This window comes from Rhinopithecus bieti, unplaced genomic scaffold, assembly GCF_001698545.2.
Source record: "Rhinopithecus bieti isolate Rb0 unplaced genomic scaffold, ASM169854v2 scaffold_11710, whole genome shotgun sequence".
Lineage (NCBI taxonomy): Eukaryota > Metazoa > Chordata > Mammalia > Primates > Cercopithecidae > Rhinopithecus > Rhinopithecus bieti.
The window spans coordinates 222,304-242,059 of record NW_016806876.1 but is presented as its reverse complement, the minus strand read 5'-3'; the positions used below and the strand labels follow the sequence as shown (position 1 = coordinate 242,059).

At 42.6% G+C, this 19,756-nt stretch overlaps 1 protein-coding gene across 1 annotated transcript in view; it reads right to left on the bottom strand.

Moving 5' to 3' along the window:
• Nucleotides 1-6,321: 6,321 nt before the first annotated feature.
• The window catches only part of CCNYL1B (cyclin Y like 1B), a 29,146-nt gene continuing 15,711 nt past the window's right edge, over nt 6,322-19,756 (bottom strand). Inside the window, exons 5-8 of the mRNA XM_017878317.1 lie at nt 14,161-14,212; nt 13,447-13,566; nt 10,741-10,907; nt 6,322-6,364 (exon numbers count right to left, since the gene is read on the bottom strand). Coding sequence (XP_017733806.1) covers nt 6,322-6,364; nt 10,741-10,907; nt 13,447-13,566; nt 14,161-14,212 — 382 coding nt within the window. The remainder of the gene's footprint in view (nt 6,365-10,740; nt 10,908-13,446; nt 13,567-14,160; nt 14,213-19,756) is intronic.

The following is a 19,756-nucleotide window of genomic DNA, read 5'->3' as shown; positions in this document are numbered from 1 at the left end:
TAGAAAAGAAGTGGAGAATATGGAACTACATGTGCTGGAAATAGGAATATAAAATATTGTGCCACTTTGAAAACAAAACAATACGAAATAAAAATGTGGCTATCCCGCAAAATGTTGCACATGAAATCATAGGACACAGAAATTCTAACCCAAAATTAGTATGCAAAACGAATGAGATTCCTATAATCATACGAAGACTCTTATATGAATGCTCATAACATGTGGTAATGTCCATGCAATAGAATGCTACTTGCCATCCAAGAGGAATGATGTAATGATGCAAGCTACAACAGAAATGAAACCCAAAAACATTAGGCTAAGTGAAAGAAACCAGACCCAAAAGACCACATAATTCATGATCCTGGCTATTAGAAGCTCTGATAATAGGCTCATCTATAGAGACATAAAATTGATTGTTGTCTAGATCTGACATGGCAAAGGTGAATGCAAATAGGATGCATTTTCCTCTTAAAAGATACACATATTCTAAACTTAGGTGGTAATTAAGCTCGCATGGCTCTATAAGTATACTAAATAGCTTGGAGTTGTACTTAAAATATGTGATTATATTATATAAAATACACCTCAGTAAAGCGTTTTTAAAAATCAACACTAAGGTTGTTTTAGACTTTCAGAAACCCAAGTCACAGATTGTAAAAATGAAGTCTATTTCTTGTCCACTTCAAAGCATGATAAAGAAAAGGGAGGCAGCAAGCCAACACGCAAAGGTTTGGTCACCGATGCAGGGGTATTAATGGGCAGGAACCATGTGATTCGTTTAACCAGGTCAGAGAAGCAAAGGAAATGATAGTCATTTATTGAAGACCACTCTGACTCGCAGATTGTTAGCAATGTGAAAGCTGTACTCATAGGGTTGGGCATATTTCTTATCAAACACAGCTCAAAAGAGCCATCTCACAGAAAGGTTATCAACGACTCTTCTCTCCGCAGGTGCCTGGAGTTTTACAGTTGTCTACCGCCAGTCCTAAAACTGCATCGTAGTCATTCATTCGAAACCCAATGTAACACTCAAATCCAACACCAAACCCCACATTTCATTACTATCACATTCAATAATTTGCCTTTTTTCTTTCTTCATTTTTTGGCCAGCCCTCTGCATTCCCTCTGTTTGTAGCCCTACCTGGCGCCGCTGATTCTGGAGCAAAATTGTCCACCTCGGGAGCTCGGGCTGCTGGTCCGTGTTCCGCACCGGGCGCCCTCCTTGTCCAGCGCAGGAACTGTGGGGCTGGCTTGGCCCTCGCAGGGCACAGACGGCCCCTGACAGTCCCAGAAGCGCCCCAGGCGCTCGGATCTGCACGGAAACTGCGCCTGGCAGAAAAGGAGCAGGGGACGCCCATCCCACCCTCCGCTCTGCACCGTGCGCCAAGAAAACCCAATTCCAATTCCGAAATAAAAGGATGTAGAGGTGTGCCACTAGCTCCCTCCCTTCCTGCTGCAGGCCCTAAAGGGGTGGCCCCGCTATCCCCAAGGCTCGAGGAGCTTCCCCGCCCAGGAGTCCCGAGACTCCCCCGAACTGCGTTTGCCAAGCGCCAGGTGAAGCAGGCAGGAGCCTGGAGCGGGCGAAGCCGGTTTCATTTCCTTCCTCAGGGACCGAGGAAGGTCTGGCGCCGGGAGAATACTCCGCCCAGGATAGGGGCGACCTCAGGAGCTCCAAGCATCTGTCTCCCAGAAGCCCTACAGAAGGGCCCTGCAAGACCTGACCTGCTGAGGCCCCTTCCTTCCACCCTTTATCCTTCGGGGTACCTGTTATTCCCCCGCGAGCCCCATTAGGGTATTTCTGGGCACCCTGCATTGGCCTCCGGCCTTAGAGCACCCTCGAGTTTTCCCAGCCCAGAACGTGGGGACTCCACAATTATTCCCCTCCAAAGATTCCTCCCATACCTGTCTCCTGGCATCAGCGACGCTGACACATCGCGGAGACCGCCCAGGATGCCCCCTTCCGGGCCTCAACCACCTCGGAGTCTCCACAATGACTTCCCCAGGTCGAGGGCTGTACTGAGACCCCGCATAGCGACCCCAACACACAGGATGACCCTCCAGCACTCCCTCAGACATCCCGCCCACCCTACAGGGGAGACCAGGCCCCACCCTCCACTCAGGCCATGGCTTCCCCCAACCAGCCCTACAAAGATGCTTTCCCGGAGACCCCGTACAGGGAGCCTATGTCACACAGGGGCAACCCTATGAATCCCTCCCCAGACATCCTCGGGCCTTCTCCACAGGGAGACCGCACAAGCGGAGAACTCCCCTGGAGAAGATCCTCAGACACCATCCTCACCGCCACCACCACAACCAGAAAGACCCAAGGGAGAATCGTGGCCACCAAACCCATGTCCACACACGCACTCCTCCAGGCCGCCATCTCCAGGACCCCCCACTCATGGCCACCTCACCCCATGGTGACCTCAAAATGCTCTCCCTGCATTGCAGGGAAAAGAAAGGGAGAGTCCAGCCAAACTTCCCGCAGGAGAATCCATTTTCCTTTTATTTGTTATGCATTGGAGCTCAAGCGCAGAGCAAGAAGGGTTTTATAGAAAATTTCAAGTTCTTATGTATAGGGTTGCATGGAAATTTAAACATTTAATGATAGGGATAGTAGATAATAAACCCATCCTAAATACATTATCACTAGGTTTCAGCAATTCTTATTTTGCCATTTATTTTCAACTATCAACTCCAAATATCCTAGTAGTATTTTAAATCATATGATTAATTTTGGAAGAATTAAAGTAAGTATATCTAACAGGTGAAGATAAGAAAGAAAATATCATTATCACATCTAATACAATTTCTAACAGATCAATTTGTGTATTCGCCAAAGAGTAGACTCTACAACTACTGAAGGCTTTGCATGAAGTGTTTTCACAAGTTTAGTCTAATATTTCATCTTTAAACACAAAATGTTAATACAAGAAAATATTAAATTACATATAAAGGGCCATAGATTATGGTTGGAAGAGGAAGTCGCAAATTAATAGTGGAATATTCCAAACCACTGCACTGTGAAAGTAAACGCAAGAAAGAAAATAGGGATTCCTATTGTTCCCGATAAAAGGAAAGGAAAGGTAACTCCCAGAGAGCCACTCCCTCACTTTGCCATATTCAAATGTCTAGAACAAAGCACAGGGCTGGCAGTACCTAAGGAACGATGGAGGATTCAGGGTGTAACAAAAGACAGCAGGGATCATGGGGCATCTTAGATTTCTGCCCCCAACATCTACCCTTGCGCTAAAACTTGATCTAACATCTAACATTGGTGGGGATCTGGTGTTCTCGTAAGAAAAAAAATTAGCCTCAGAAAGTGTTTCCCTTGTAGTCTCTGAGGCACTTGATCCTCAGCACTTTCTATTTTGGAAGCCAGAAAATTCTTTCTTGATTGAAAAGGGGGGCAGTCCTGTGCACCACAGGATTCCCATTGTGGACTGCATGTCAGTGGGTGCCACCAGTTATTACAACCAATGTCTGGGCAAGCTTCCTCAGGATGCAGAAGCTACTCCCATGAGAACCGCTGCTCCTCTCCATATGTGAACAGACTGACAGATGCAGGCAGCACCAGCAATCTCTTGAACCACTGCAGTGCACTGGAAAATGTGAGTCATGGTGTTTCCCTGTGTTAGAATTATTGAGGGGCTTTTGTTTTGTTGACAAGTGCTGAGACCATACAATGCACCAGGGAAAGATTAGCTGGGAAAATGGCCTTCTGATAACATTTGGAACCCAGATGTTCCTCCTTTGTTGTTTTCCTGGAACTGGGTAAATTCAGTTTTCACTTCTGTAGCTCCCCTAACAATCCCAAGGCCTGGTCTTCTGCTGCTTCCCTAGGTGGTGTGACCATTATCAGTCTGGGGGAAGATGAGCTGATTTCATCTCTTCCTTTATAACCATGACATGGGGGCCTCATTTCACACACACAGATTCCCTCCAAAGACCAGATGAGCAGGCCTGAGCTACCCTGGTGCTTGCAGTAATGACAGCCTTGCCCCGATGCCACTCTCTCGTCCCACCATTGTTGACTTTTGGGCCATCATGTATTCAGTGCCACAGTGGACAGAGAACCAAACCCAGGTACTCTCACAAATCTGGAGCCAATTCTAAAGTTTTTCGAGCTCCAGCTCAGCTCAGACCACTGGCACCTGCTTGATACTGTGGGTGACTGTGGACACCACTGGCACCTGCTTAAGACTGTGGGCGACTGTAGGCTCTGAGCTCGGATGTGCTGTGTCCATGTGACACTCTTCCTCCCCAAGAGTTGTTCAGGAAGGTGGTGCCCTAGGAATGCCATCTGGAACCAGTGGAAGAGGAAGGGCAGGAAGCACCTGGCACCCACTGTTCACACCACCATGACCCATCCACAGTGTGGTAACTGGGAGATGTTTCCTCTTGGTGAAAATCCTAAACACTAACAATAACAACAAAAAACGAAAAGGAAAAAAGAAAATCCTAATTTTTGTTCCAGCAGGACAAGTATTTTCTTGTCTTTATAGTTGATAAGTTCAGGATCTTATAAGGCTAATTTCTCTCTTTAAGATAAGATGGCATTAGAGCACCGAATACCAATGAAATTCATGCTGATAGCCCTTTTCACAGCAGCGGCATCTTGATGAAGTCTTTGTATTCACACGGCCGTGACATAGCCTAGGAAAGTCATTCAAAGAGAAAACAGGTACAATTTTAAAAAGGGTTCCAACATTTTTTAAAAGGCATTGCTGATGAGAAGCCACACATACAGATTTCTTTAGATGGTTCCTTTGCAGCTACTTTGGCTGAAATTTACACTGCCAGGTTCTGAGGATGCTACTCCCTGACCATTCACTAAGGTGATCTGCTTTAAGGGCTATGAATAGATTGCCAGAGCCAAGAGGAATTTATTTTATTAAGTTACTTTAAAATTGGGCTCATTGCTTGATGACACTGTCATATAAAAATAAAATAGGACTCCCAAAGATTTCAAGAGTATTGTGACAAGCACCTAACAACAATATCAACTGTTACCTGTGCACCTGTCCCTTCGACATAATAAACATGCACTTGTGCCTAAAATCAATTTACTCAGCAATTGAAATTCTACCCAATCCTGATTAGTTACCAAATACTCAAAGCACATTTTAATGAGGCAGGTGTGCTCTGGGCTGTCTTGGAACATCCAAAAAGTCTCATGAGTGGAACACCAAAAAGTGCTACTTTACTTGTACATTGTGGTAGAAAAATGTGTTATTCTAAATTACCACCAAGATACCAGAGACAGTGGCAATTTTAAATGTGTCAATTTCAGTGGTAATTTTCCTGTATACTCACCAAGGGTCATAAGCCATAAATCACACGTTGCCCCATGAAAGTTACCATTTTCATTAAAAACCCACGTCCTTCTGACCCAGTATTTGAAACACTGGCACCTTATACAGTCTAAGTACAAGTCTCTCAGCCACTTCTGCTTTGTCTAATAAACTCATGGGACTGCACTGTGCTATATACAGTAGATGATAGATAACATGAATTTGCAAACTGCATAAGTAAAAGACAGTCAAGAGCGATAAGTGTACTGTGTATGTAGACATAATTAGGAATACAATTGCATTTATTCACATATTGTTATGTGAATGCATAGAGGTTAAAAATGAAACTCATTAAGAACAGACTAAATTTAATTAACAATATGGTCACAGCAGAAAGGATATCAATAAATTTTTAAGAATATGGATCCTTGACAGGGCATGGTGGCTCATGTCTGTAATTCCAGCACATTGGGAGACAGATGCGGGTGGATCACCTGAGGTCGGGAGTTAGAGACCAGCCTGGCCAACATGGGGAAACCCTGTCTCTACTAAAAACACAAAACTAGCTGGTGGTGGCACATGCCTGTAATACCAGCTACTCAGCAGGCTGAGGCAGGAGAATCGCTTGAACCCGGGAGGCAGAGGCTGCAGTGAGCTGAGATCACACCATTGCACTCCAGCTTGGGCAACAAGAGTGAAACTCTGTCTCAATAAATAAATTAAACAAACAAATAAATAAATAAATAAAAGAATATGGATCCTTGTATAAACCATAAAAGATCTTTTGTCCTGTTAATTTTAGGCTTTCATTTTCCTAATCAATACTTACATATGATTTGTTAACAGATGTTGGCTTTTGTGGCCAATGGATAAACTCCAATAAGTGACTTCACATACTTACCTCCAGTCTCTGTGCTTTATCTTTGTGAAGAAATCTAAATAGAAAGTACAGGTCATGGTTCATTTGGCCAAGGCAGCGCAGGTCGAAAGTAATATTTTGCATAGACACTGGCAGATACAATGAATATTAAACGTCAAGTAGCTCCAAGAAACACTTCTCCATCTTGCTCCTGGGGGAGGAGAAACACATAAAACCACATAGGATCAATTCTAGTCAAAGGTGGGTTATCTTAAAAATATCATTCTGAGCTGCTAGGATGCCTAAATTCGCTGTTTTGAAACAAATAAAGGCTGCTGGTCCCGGGTTCCTACACTGATATCCAAACAAGAACACAGCTGCTGGGTCCTCTTCTGCATCCCAGCACCCCAAGTTTGGGATGAGGGAAAGGTGGGAAGCCTCTTCTGCACTCCCACTGCGGACTCGGGGTTCAATTCTTCAGAGTCCCCCTTAGTTGGCAGTTGCACAACCTCAGACTCCGTTCTCACTCACGGAGGCCCCCGCAATAGCAATCCATGACAGGCATGATGGGTGCCATTTATTTAGCTCTGAAGGACCTCCAGGCATTTTACCAGGACGACAATAGGAGGGGCTTACTGAAGTAGAGAAGCACCAACAGGAGGACTGGGATGCATCACCACAGCAACAAAATGGACCCATGGAGAGCTCCCCTATTATCTCAGAGGAGGAAAACTCTAAGGCTACAAAACGGATTCATATCCCAAATAAATACATAAGCAAGCTACATTCCATGGCAACAAGAATCCCCTTCCCTCTGCTGCAGCTCACAAGGCTATGTCAAGGGGGCATAATGCAAGATTCTGCTCACCTTAGTACTATGAAGAGGTGAAACTGCCACTATGACGGGGCAAGGATAATCTTTAATCTTCAAAGTTTGAAAGGCAGAAAAATCAAGGAGAGATATTTTGGCTAGACTAAACCCATTTTATGATGTGATTTCTAGTAGGGCCCTGGCCTTATACATGCAGTGTTGCTCCTAAGTTGGGAATGTAACCCTGAAGTGCTCGATGAGCATCTGTCACCCCTGGACAGAATGGGATGTGGGGAGTTGAATGCAGTGGGAGAGGAAAGGGCTGGGAGCCGTCCTCTGCCACAGGGTCATCCAGCAGCCCTCACCGAGGCTAAATTAATAGGGACACAGAGTAAATCTGGGTGCTTTCAGAGTAACCTGTGTCATGAGTTAATTGCTTAAAAATAATCAGTATCTGAACAACACATTTGGTTTCTTGGTTTGAAAGCTTTGATATTTTACCTACTGGCTAAGTCAACAAATGCTTGATGTTTTCCTGTAAGGGGGACAGTTGGACCACGAGCCAAGATGTGGTGATCTCATTTGCTGAACTTAAAACCCAGCTGAACCTACTTCCAAAATTAATTTCCTTTTCACATGTCCATAAGTCTATAGAAATGTAAATCAAATAATATTAGAATAGACAGCTGATCAGGACCTGACTTACTACAGGAATTAATAGCACTTCATAATCCCTTTTTATTTTCTCCACTAGTACATTGTAACTGTGTAGAAATACAGTACTTCACAGAATTAACATGTCTCTTAATAGAGGTTTACTCACTGAAGAAAAGCATTCGGTACATAGAATATGCATCTTCTGGGCTCTGTGGTTTTTTATAATGGCCAGATGATTGAAGAGCATAACCTTTACAGACACAGCAAATTTTCTGAATAGTGGCTACTCAGTTTAACTTACTCTTTAGAAAGGAAAGATATTCTAGGAAGACATACAGATGTTGGAAATTTTTAAGAAAAATCCGATAGACACCAATTTTTAACTATTAAATTTACACTCAAAATGGGACCATTGCAAACAGTCAACAGCAGGGGACTGAGACAAATGTCTATTAAATGCTTTGACATACGCTTTTCAACTTCCCAAGATCATAAACAGAAGCAGCCTGTTCAGAGCATAGCTCCTGGTGTTTCTCCGTTCACACAGCAACAGCACTGTTTGGAACTGGTCTTCTTGGAGCTGGGCTCTGCCCCACTGCTCCTGGAGCTCACTTCTGTGGAAACCTGCACAGATCCCTGCATGCGCTCTGATCTTGTGACTAGAACTCAGAGCCCCAGCCAGCTGAGCTGTCGGTTTTGAGAACAATTCAGCTGTTCGTGATTACAAATTTGAAACTGCCTTTGCAGAAATTGTAACTGAGAAAATCATGACAATGAAAGAGAGCTGATCTAACTGACTTTATCTTGCTTCTAACCTCCAAGCTGTCCTTGTTCATTCCTAGGCAGAGGAGGCCAAACTAACTTCAGGAGAAAGATAGTTTATAGTTTAGCTTGGAAACCAAGACAGTAACAGCCCTTTCCCAAAACAAACCTGCTTCCTGCCTGGGGACCGGACTGCCTTTCCAGGACTAACAAATTAGCCACAAGATTAGAAATTATGGTTGAGGAGTCATGTGGCTGAAGCCTGCAAGAGTCTGAACCTCCCCATATTGCTCCTGGGAATAGCATCACTATTGCTAAACCTAAGACCAGAACTTGAGATATTTTGTAGACCCTGTGCTGGGATCAGATGGCACCACCTCAATCAATAAACTTCACTTATCTGGTTTTGTGGCCCCCCACCCAGGAGCCGACTCAGTGCAGGAGGACAGCTTCAACTCCCTCTGATTCCATCTCTGATCTGACCAATCAGCAATCCCCTCTTTCTGACCCCCTACCCACCAAATTATTCTTTAAAAAAACATCCCAGAGTCTTTGGGAGACTAATTTGAGTAATAGTAGCACGCTGGACTCCCATACAGCTGCCTCTGTGTGAATTAAACTATTTATTGCAATTCCCTTGTCTTAATAAATCAGCTCTGGCTAGGCAGCAGGCAAGGAGAACTCAGGCAGTCACAAATCTTGCTTTCTTCAAGGAACCAGTTTACAAAAGGATGACTATGATCAAAGTCACTTTAGCATTTGGAACTTCCAAAGTACTTCCGTTTGTTTCAAATTCATTTGCTGTCACACTTTTTCCTAAAATGGCTGTCAGAAATATCACCATGATCACTTCATTTATACTATTAGCAAAGTGGTGGCAAAATGGTTTTTTGTTTTCTTTTGAGACAAGGTCTGGCTCCTTCACCCAGGGCTGGAGTGCAGTGATGTGATCACAGCTCACTACAGCCTCAACTTCTCAGGCTCAGGTAATTCTCCCACCTCAGACTCCCAAGTAGCTGGGACTACTACAGGAGCCTGCCACCATGCCCGGCTAATTTTCTAAAAAACATTTGGTACAGACAGAGTTCACTGTGTTACCCAGCAGGACTTCAACTCCTGAGCTCAAGCGATCCACTCACCTCAGCTTCGCAAAGTGGTGGGATTACAGGCATGAGCCGCTGAGCTCAGCCGCAAAGTGGTCATTTTTGAATGTAGATATACTCTGAGGTATACCTACAATAGACACTATATCTTCAATTGTAGACATACACTGAGGTGATTGTGAATGACAGTCTTATCTGGAGTCATAAGTAAAAGTCACAACACTAACTCGTGCCAATGCCTGGCATGATCTTGATCTGCTGCTGCTGCTCAATGTAAACAAAACTGCTCCCTTGTCTTGCACAGATGCAGCCTGCACAGCTGTCCTCACTGTCTAGTGGGCATCCAGGAAGGCTCTGCTGGAAATGCCTCCCTGCTCACCCTGCCTGCCAGCTCCAGGGCCCTTCCCTTCACAGCAGTCATGAGGTCATATTGGAAGGGAGCCCTGGTGAAGCTGTGTTTCAGTGTTGTGTTGGTGCATCTGGGAGGAACCCCATGACTCTGTAAGGCTCCTCACATGCTCATGGGCAACTCCAGGCCCAAAGAGTGCTGCTGCAGATGTCTGAGTACCCATGGAGCCTTGTGAGTGTGGTGGGCATGGGGTGATGCCCCAGAATGCTTCTCACGCTGCGTTGGTGAACGCTGGAGCTTCTAACTCATCAGACCAATTTTGAAACACATGCAACACTCTCAATGGGGAGGGGCCAGGGCACAGGAATCTGTGGCTATTTGACTTTGTATCTCAAAGATCCTATAAAACACATCTTCAGATAAAAGGGGAAGAAAGGACCAGCAAAAGCAAATACACAACGGGTGACTCAAGTTGAAGCCATAACTTCCCCATAGCCCAGAGGCCTTATGACCTTAACAATGGCCAATTATTTCAAAGGCCAAATGTTTTACCCTTAAAAGGGGACTGAAACTGGCAGACAGCTGCTCAAAAGCTATAAAGACATTTACTCTACCTTATCATTCTGATAGTATACTTGTAAGAGGTTTGCCAAAAAACAACCAGAAAACTACTTTTCAGTTTATCAAGCAGGTTATTACAACAATAACACATCAAGGCCTACCCATTACTGCTGGAAAATACAAACTGTTACACTAAAGCTGGATAGAGAGAAGTTTGTGGTCTTATACCTATTTCCTTTATCTGCACAGTAAAACCTATAAAGATATTTCTTACAGTCTTAACTTAGAGAGCAAATGAGGCATGGAAAATGGTTACAAAGATCACCAAAATCTGACAAACTCACATGTTCTCAACTGCAACGTCCTGGGGATTCTGGCTGTCATCCACACTCCACAGACCACGGTTTCTCCAAACCTTGGAGGCAAGAAGCATGGCTCCACGGACAATCTTTTTCCAATTAGTAGGACAAAGATCAATGTTAGCACTAGTTAAAAGTCGTTCGATGTACACCTGCAAAATAGAGTGCTGGTCTTTGATTTCAGTTCAGTGTAAGTGTGGTGATAAGAACATTTAAGAATGAAAGATTTCTTTTGGTTTTGACCAGAAAGTAAGTGGCTTTTACTCTTATGTTCTGCAGAGACTTTGCTCAGACAAAGCAAGAGGCCAAATCACAGTCATAGTCAGATACCTCTGCAGCCTACTCTGCCCATAGACATTTCCAGCCCAACTTTGGTCACAGGGATGACTGAACATCCCTGTGGGCATGAAGACAGGCACCATCAGCACCTTCACACTCATGAAAGGCAGCACAAACTCAGGCCCAGTGCAGATTAAGGTTGTTCAGGAAACACTCCAGTGCCGTCCGTGTGCAGGGTCACACCTGGCTGGCAGGTAGATAGGAATTTTACAGGTGTGCCATGCTTGAATATGTAACACCCAAGTGATACTGTCTTCTCCTTTTCACAATAACTAACCCACTCTTGGGACACCAGCTGAGGAACTGTGGGTCAAGAGCGCTTCCCAATGCCTCCTGTGCAGACAGCATGACAAGTGCAGGTCTCTGTGGCTGAGAAATAATCTCCATATTCAGTGCTTGATAAGGAACGCATGTGTATGAAAGGAGAGTCCTGCTTACAGCCCCTATTTTCCACATCTCTGCAATCACTTCATGAAAACTCATTTCTTGTCCTACAGTATCTGCATTCAGTCAATTCAGTAGACTTGAAGGCAGAGACAGTTGTTGGCCTCTGTATCCCTGGAGTTCCTCTAAACCTGCCAAGCAGTTTGTGAGACAATCTCAGGAAGTATTTTCTATCTACCCAATCTCTATCCTATAAAGAACTGGGTGAGGGACCAGCTGAGTGAAGGTGACAGAGGTGAGCTGGGAGGCATTGCTATCCCAGAGGGTGCTCTGCAGAAGAGTATGTCTCCATGCTACTTGATGTCTTTGTATCAAGACCAAAGGAAAACAGTTCATTTTAAGAGAGTTCATTTATTGTCTGAGGGTTATCAGATTGGTGGCTCAGATCTGGCAATGTTCTCCAAACTCAACTGTGTTTTTAAAATCAAATGGCTCTTGAACATGATATGTTCTTATGAGAGATTCTGCTCCCTTTCCCCCAACTCTGTACTATCGAGTATCCTAGGAATGACCCTCCCTCCCCGAGTTCAACTCCACAGCACTCATTAGAGAGCACTTAAACAGCATTGGTGAGCCCTCAACTTCCTGTCACCTTTACTAGTAAGCTGGACCTGCTGACACCAATACCACTTGTCCTCCTGGGTCAGTGAGGAAGTTCCTTTTTTAACACCAACTCTTCTATCAGCACGGTGGATCCCATCCCACTATTGCAGAACACTGCTGCCCCAAACCACCTCTTCTTGAAGACTTTCTCCCTCTCTGCCAGAGATTTCCCCCAATACAAATGTGTTTCCTGTTCCCATCCTGCTCCCCGCAGCTCCCCAGAAGTATCCTCTCATTTGCTCACAGCATCAGGCCCTGTTGCCAGCTCCTCACCTCCCGTCTCTCCTTAACCCACCTCACCCACCCCCATCACTCTCTTGAGACTCCTCTTGCCAAGGTCCTCAGAGTCTTGACACCTACAAACCAGAGCCCTTCACCCCAAGGCTCCACTCCCCAAGTTGGCCCTCATCTTGTCCAAGGAATTGTCATTGGCCTAGCCCCTGGGGACTAATACTTACATGTGAGTTACCCTGTTCCAATCTGTGTGCAAACACTCTGTGTCCACCTTCACTGGTAGGTTGCCTGCTTCAGATTCTGAGCCGCCATGGGTCACGGCTCACCTGTATCACTCTAGTTGCTTCTTGGTCCTCTTCTCTGCCCCAACCTTCCTCCTCACTGTGGTCTACTCTCCTCAAGCCATCACCATAACCTCTTAAATGAAGAACACTGCACTCCACTGCTCAAGATCTACCATGAGTCCCCTCATCAAACTGGAATAAAACCTGAACTTCTTCCCATGGCCTGCAAGCCAAAGGGCTCTGTGAGCCATGGCACTGCCTGTGCGGCCTCACCTCTTCCGTTCTTTCCTTAATTCCTGCCACCTCACAGGCCCCTGCTGTTTGTTCCTTGAACACACATGAAACATGTTCCTATCCCAGTCTTTGCTCTCATTCCACTGCCTGTCATGCCAGAACTCCTTATTATCCTCGCTTTATAGTCAGGTCACTGTTCAAATGTGACCTCTCTAGAGAGGCTCTTCCTCATCATTCTCAATTAGTGAGCCCCTCCCATCCCTCTCTCTTTATCCCTCTTTATTGTTTTGCTATATTGGAATCTGTTGAAGGAGAAACCAGAAATCTCTCCTGTTGCCTTTAATAGCAATTATTCTGTGATAAGAAAAACAATGGCATCATTTTAAACCATAATGATGATTAAATTCAAATATGTGTATTTACTTTGCTTGTACAGGTTTCTCTTAAAAGATCTGATGATAATTTTAGGAATCTACTTTTGGTTAGAAACATGGCCATACCCTGAGTAGGAGACCAGTTGTTAAAGATGCTTTATAGATAAGAAATATCTTACCAAAGCTACGATTGCACGTGGAGCTGTTAGTTTTGTGACTTGAAAAAGAGTACAGAAATATCTGAAAATACAGTTGCGTTTGGGATCATCCTCGAAGGATTTCCCTGGAGAATTTCCTTGCTGAAAGAAGAAAAAAAGGCAATATAAATATCCACTCAAGAAAACTTTTTAAGTACTCTTAAGATGGCAGTGTTCCCATTTGTGCCAACATGTCCCTTAAAATAATTTTGATGGCATAAAATGTCTTTTAGTTTTCAAAAATATAAACAGTGGGATCCTAAAATATTTTTGGTTTCCTGTAAACAGAGATGCTGAGGTGGTCCTGTCGCCATCATATGTCTGAAGAAGGAAGTTTTAAAATTTTTATAGCATTTAAACTGATTTAAATTTAAATTGTTTTCTAATTCTATTCACAGAGATTGTGCATATTTGTCAGGACTATTTACAAATGTTTATATTGTTTGCTGCTATAGAAAATTATCTTTTAAAATGACACATTTTGTTATCTGGATGGTATATTTACTCCCCTTAGCGCACTAATTAAACAAAGCTGCGAGTCAGCTCTTACTCCAGCATGCCCACTTGAAACACTCCTTATATAAGATGATTAGACACAACAGAGATGAGACTTAAAGGTGGGTGATTTTGACTTCAGCATGAACTAAACACAACTCTATGAAACAAAAATAGAATCTCAAAGAAAGTGTCACTTACTGAAAGTGGATGTATTGGCTCATCAAAAATAGCCAGAGATCTATTTGTGTATCTATAAAATAAGAATGTGCATTTAAGAAATTAATTTGGGAATTGTCAACATCTTAGTAAAGTATCTGCTGGGAGTAGGGCATGGAGGGTGGAGAGAGATACCTCATGTTTGCTTTGGTAATATTCGTTCACCAAAACAGTTTTGCAAATTTTCTCCTGGATCCTGGTCTTCAGAGAGTTTCTTGACCTCTTTTTCTTCAGCACATAGTGTCCTGAACTGTGAAGTCTTTTCTACATGGATGATCCAGATTTGCCTTTAAATATTGACCCCCACTAACAGGCAATGGTAATAAACTACATCTGTTTTTACCCCCCTACCCTCATGCTGGAACACAAGAACACTTTATAAAGCAGTAGTGGTTGGCAATAAAGTTTTTAGAGCTTTTATTAAATGTGAATGAGATTCAGATTTCCCAACTATTTCTTTATCATACTTTTGTCATATTTGTTTAAGTAGTTTGAGTTACAAACTTAATTGCCTGTTTAATTTAAAAGAGGCCAGTCTTTAATGAACTTTAAAAATCTAACACATTGTGTGCTCACTTAGGAAACCAGTGGTTCTCCAAATGTGGTTTGTGGACCCTGAGATTCCCTAGGAGGCCCATGATGTCAAAACTTTTTTTTTTTTTTGAGACAGGATTTTGCTCTTTCACCCAAGATGGAGCACAGTGGTACAAATATGGCTCACTGCAGGCTTGACTCCCTGGGCTCAAGCGATCCTCCTGCCTCAGCCTCCCAAGTAGCTGGAATGAAATGTGCACACCACCATGCTCAGCTAACTTTTAATTCTTTTTTGATATAGATGGGGTCTTGCCACATTACCCAGGCTAGTCTCAAACTCCTGGTCCCAAGTAATTCTCCCACCTTGGCATCCCAAAGTGCTGGGGTAACAGGTGTCAACCACCACCTATGGCCCCAAATGTTCTTATAAGAAAATTAATTAAACCTGAGAAGCTGCTTGAAAATAAAATATAAAAATAATTTATTACTTTCTAAAAGTAGTAAGACATCGCTTGCTTTCTCACTGTTCAACACTTGTAATAATTACATAAAAGCAAAAGTGGGTAAAACTGCTGGTTTCTCAGTATGAATAAGGGCCATGGTACCGAATTATACTAGTATTCATTCCACTCTTCACTGCCCCTTGCAGTTTTTATTAAAGTAGCCAGCTTCACTTAAGAATGTCCTTGATGAATCAGTAAAAATTAATGGTGTTATTAAATCTTGACCTCTCTTTTTAGTACTCTAAGTAGAAAGTTCACATAAAGCACTTCTGCATGCTGAAGTATGGTTAGGTTAAAGAAAAGCACTTGTGATTTAACTGCGAGCTGAACAAGCCAATTTTTCACAGAGCACCATTTCTATTGAAAGTATGACTGACTGTCATTCTGAAAAAGAAGCCAAGTGAGTCTGTCATTTCAAGGAAAATAACAAGTACTTGTTATCCATAATAAATCTAACGCTTTCAAGCTAAAAATCAGGACTTGGAAGACTCATACCTACTACCATGAGCTTGACAGCATCTCAATCTGTGAAGAAGTTTTTATAATCGTGGTGATACTAATGAAAGTGAGTTTTTACACTATACATAAACATGAATTAATATTTTCCAAATAGCCAATGCATAATATAAAAGCCAGTAAAGGGAAAGATCCATTCAGTGTACAAGAAAGATCAGTGAGTATTAGTGGAATGAATTCATTGATATGTACAATCCCATTATAACTATTTTAATAAATCAGTGCCAAGGAATTTGGTGTGGTTAAAATACCCACAATTACCTGAAAGCTTTAAAAATACCCCTTTTTTTTTGTACTATATATTTGCATGAGGCTAGGTCATCTTTTTAGTGCTTCTTTACAATAAATTTCAAACAAGACATAAGCAAATACACGGTGGGACCCTCAATAATTTCAGAGTGAACAGCGTCTTACAGACCAGCCCACAGATGACTCACTTTCACACTGTGAAATATGCACTCTACAGCTTATGTCTATAGTTAACACCTAACAGCGTGTGTCGTATTATACAAAGTGATGAGCTGGAGTAACAAGGCAGGTTTTCAAAGAGCTCACCTGTGCTTTATGTTGTAATATATTGCCAAAGTCACACTGTGGAGGGAAAAAAAATATTTTTAACTACTGATTTTATCACTTGTTTGGCCTGAAGATATGTTTTAAAAGGGGAGGAAGGAACGCTCCCAGTGGCCCTGAAATCCTCTTGTTCAAAGTAGTACTATATGAGCACTTTTCTTTTCTTTTAGCTCTCTGGATTTATAGCAAAAATAGGAGAACCAAACTGCTAGGCAATACGCTGTTAGAAGACGTTTCTGCCGATAGTTAGTACATATACATAATTACATATTTTCCCTGTCATTTGCTCTTCTATCCATAGAACCTGTAATCTTGTGCAAGTCACTTATATCCATGTGTACATATGCTTATATTTAAGCCATAGAGTAATGTTTTACTTTTTAAGCGGCTAGGCCCTGCATTTCAACTGATTAAGTTCACCACCACCTACTCATCCGTTTGTCATTATTTCCCTGAAGGCACATCATCAGTGTGCTTTATACCAATTAAAGTAATTTAAAATAACCTATGCATAGTTATTAGCAGGAAATTTATTAGTAAACATAATGCACACAAAAATCAATGATACTTGTAACTATCCTGAAATAAGCAGCACTAAACACACAGTGTAACACCACATCATACAATATTCATGACAGATATTTCCACATTCGTTTAAACAAAATATTAGTGAACAAATACAACTCTTCAGATGCATGTTACTGTGGTCCTAAGTCATCCTCGATGTTGTGTGTCAGCAAACAGGGGCTTCTCCTGGATAAGTTCTGTGCTTCCATTTGCCCTCAGCATTTAAAATGAGGCTCAGAATAATTTGAGAAGGCAAATTTGAGTTGTAAAAAGTAGGCCTTACAACATTATTAGCATCTAAGATGGATATTTCTATAGTGCCTCAAACAGTTTCATCTCCAAATTGATTTTAAAATCACAGGATTTGAAGTTACATGCTGAAAACACCACTGAACCTTACATGACACTCCATGAACCACCCATTTTGCAAATAAGAGAACCAAGACTTCAACCTAATTTGCCCAAGGTACCCACATAGTGCTTTTGTGAACTGCAGATGTTCACAAAATCCTATGGTATGGTTTCAATTTAAGCATATGCACACATACATAGAAATGACTCACACAGTCGAAAGGCTCTATGGGCAGAAACAAGAGCAAATGACAGGGAAAATGTGTAATTTATACCATCACTCCTCCATGCAAAAGAAGTAGTGGCCCCCATGTTTGCTGCACACTGGATCACCCAAGGAGCTGTAAAAACAGCCTCACCACCAGCTGGAGATATTGTGATTTAGTTGGCATTGGACATGATTCGGGCATCAGGGTTGTTGGTAAAGTTCCCCAGGTGATTCCAATGTGCAACAAAGTTTGGGAATGACTGAGTTAGGGTTAAGGTCAGAATCATCTGGGATGCTTTTATTCATATAATGATGCCTCACATACTTAAGCATTTTTCTAAAAGGCTTGTGAGTGGCCAGAGATGGAGGGAATGTGGAGCTGGGAAGATGCATGTGTTTGCAGACATATATTTTGAAGAAACATGTATACATGATTCTAATATGGCCCAATCATCCCTCNCTATAGGTGTGTCCCACCATGCCCGGCTTCTCCACTTTCATTCTAAACACTTTCTCTGCCATTTGAGCAGCCACACTATTTTTTTTTTTTTTTTTTTTTTTGAGATAGAGTTTCATTCTTGTTGTCCAGGCTGGAGTGCAGTGGTGTGATCTTGGCTCACTGCAATCTCTGCCTCCTGGGTTCAAGTGATTCTCCTCTCTCAGCCACCCAAATGGCTGGGATTATAGGTGTCCACCACCATGCCTACCTAATTTTTTAGTAGAGAGAGGGTTTCACCATGTTGGTCAGGCTGGTCTCGAACTCCTGATCTCAGGTGATCCACCTGCCTTAGCATCCCAGAGTGCTGGGATTATAGGTGTGAGCCACCACACCTGGCCTTGACCAGCTACTCTTACTCCTCATTTCTTATTTCCAGCTCAGATCAGTCCTATAGATCCAAATAATGACTGCACACGGCCACTCTCCTATCTCACAGGCACACCAAATTTAGCCTGTCTACAGTGAACTCCCCCTTCTTTCAATCCAGCTTTCCCTCCTGCATCAGCTCTCTCTCTCTCCAGCTGGAAATTCCACTCCTGCTTCCCACCAGCATGTGCTGAGCATCCCAAAGGGCCTGCAGCTCCGTGAAAAGGCCTGCATCTGATCCACTGCCCACGGAAGCGTTTCAATTCAGGTGCCCAGCAAAAGCCTTCTCTTCTAAGCCCTAGCCAGATGCTAAAGGAGAGGGTATTGCTCTAAGTATCTTTTCTCTCCTTGCTGCGTGGTTGACATTCCTCTACAGGTTAGTGTGGGGAGGGGTAAACCAATCCCAGCCATCTGAAGAGAACTTCATATTCAGAATGGGTCTCACCAGAAGAATTCTGTAAGAATGATGTAGAGGTGAGGACACCGCTATGGCTTAGCAGCTCACTAGCAAAGCCCGTGTCCAAGCATTAACTGGTAGCACATTCCTGGGCAATTTTCTGAGCAGGCACAAGAGGTCAGCAGGAACAAGGAAGCATTCAGAGCAGCAGCTCCCAGTCACTGCATGCAACAGAAGTGCCCGGGGAATATGGCCTGGGACTCAGCTTAGACCTACACTGCAATCTGTTGAAGGAGAAACCAGAAATCTCTCCTGCTGCCTTTAATAGCAATTATTCTGTGATAAGAAAAACAATGTCATCATTTTAAACCATAATGATGATTAAATTCAAATACGTGTATTTACTTTGCTTGCACAGGTTTCTCTTAAAAGATCTGATGATAATTTCAGGACTCTACTTTTGGTTAGAAACATGGCCATACCCTGAGTAGGAGACCAGTTGTTAAAGATGCTTTATAGATAAGAAATATCTTACCAAAGCTACGATTGCACATGGAGCTGTTAGTTTTGTGACTTGAAAAAGAGTACAGAAATATATGAAAATACAGTTGCGTTTGGGATCATCCTCGAAGGATTTCCCTGGAGAATTTCCTTGCTGAAAGAAGAAAAAAAGGCAATATAAATATCCACTCAAGAAAACTTTTTAAATACTCTTAAGATGGCAGTGTTCCCATTTGTGACAACGTGTCCCTTAAAATAATTTTGATGGGATAAAATGTCTTTTAGTTTTCAAAAATATAAACAGTGGGATCCTAAAATATTTTTGGTTTCCTGTAAACAGAGATGCTAAGGTGGTCCTGTGGCTATCATATGTCTAAAGAAGGAAGTTTTAAAATTTTTATAGCATTTAAACTGATTTAAATTTAAATTGTTTTCTAATTCTATTCACAGAGATTGTGCATATTTGTCAGGACTATTTACAAATATTTATATTGTTTGCTGCTATAGAAAATTATCTTTCAAAATGATGCATTTTGTTATCTGGATGGTATATTTACTCCCCT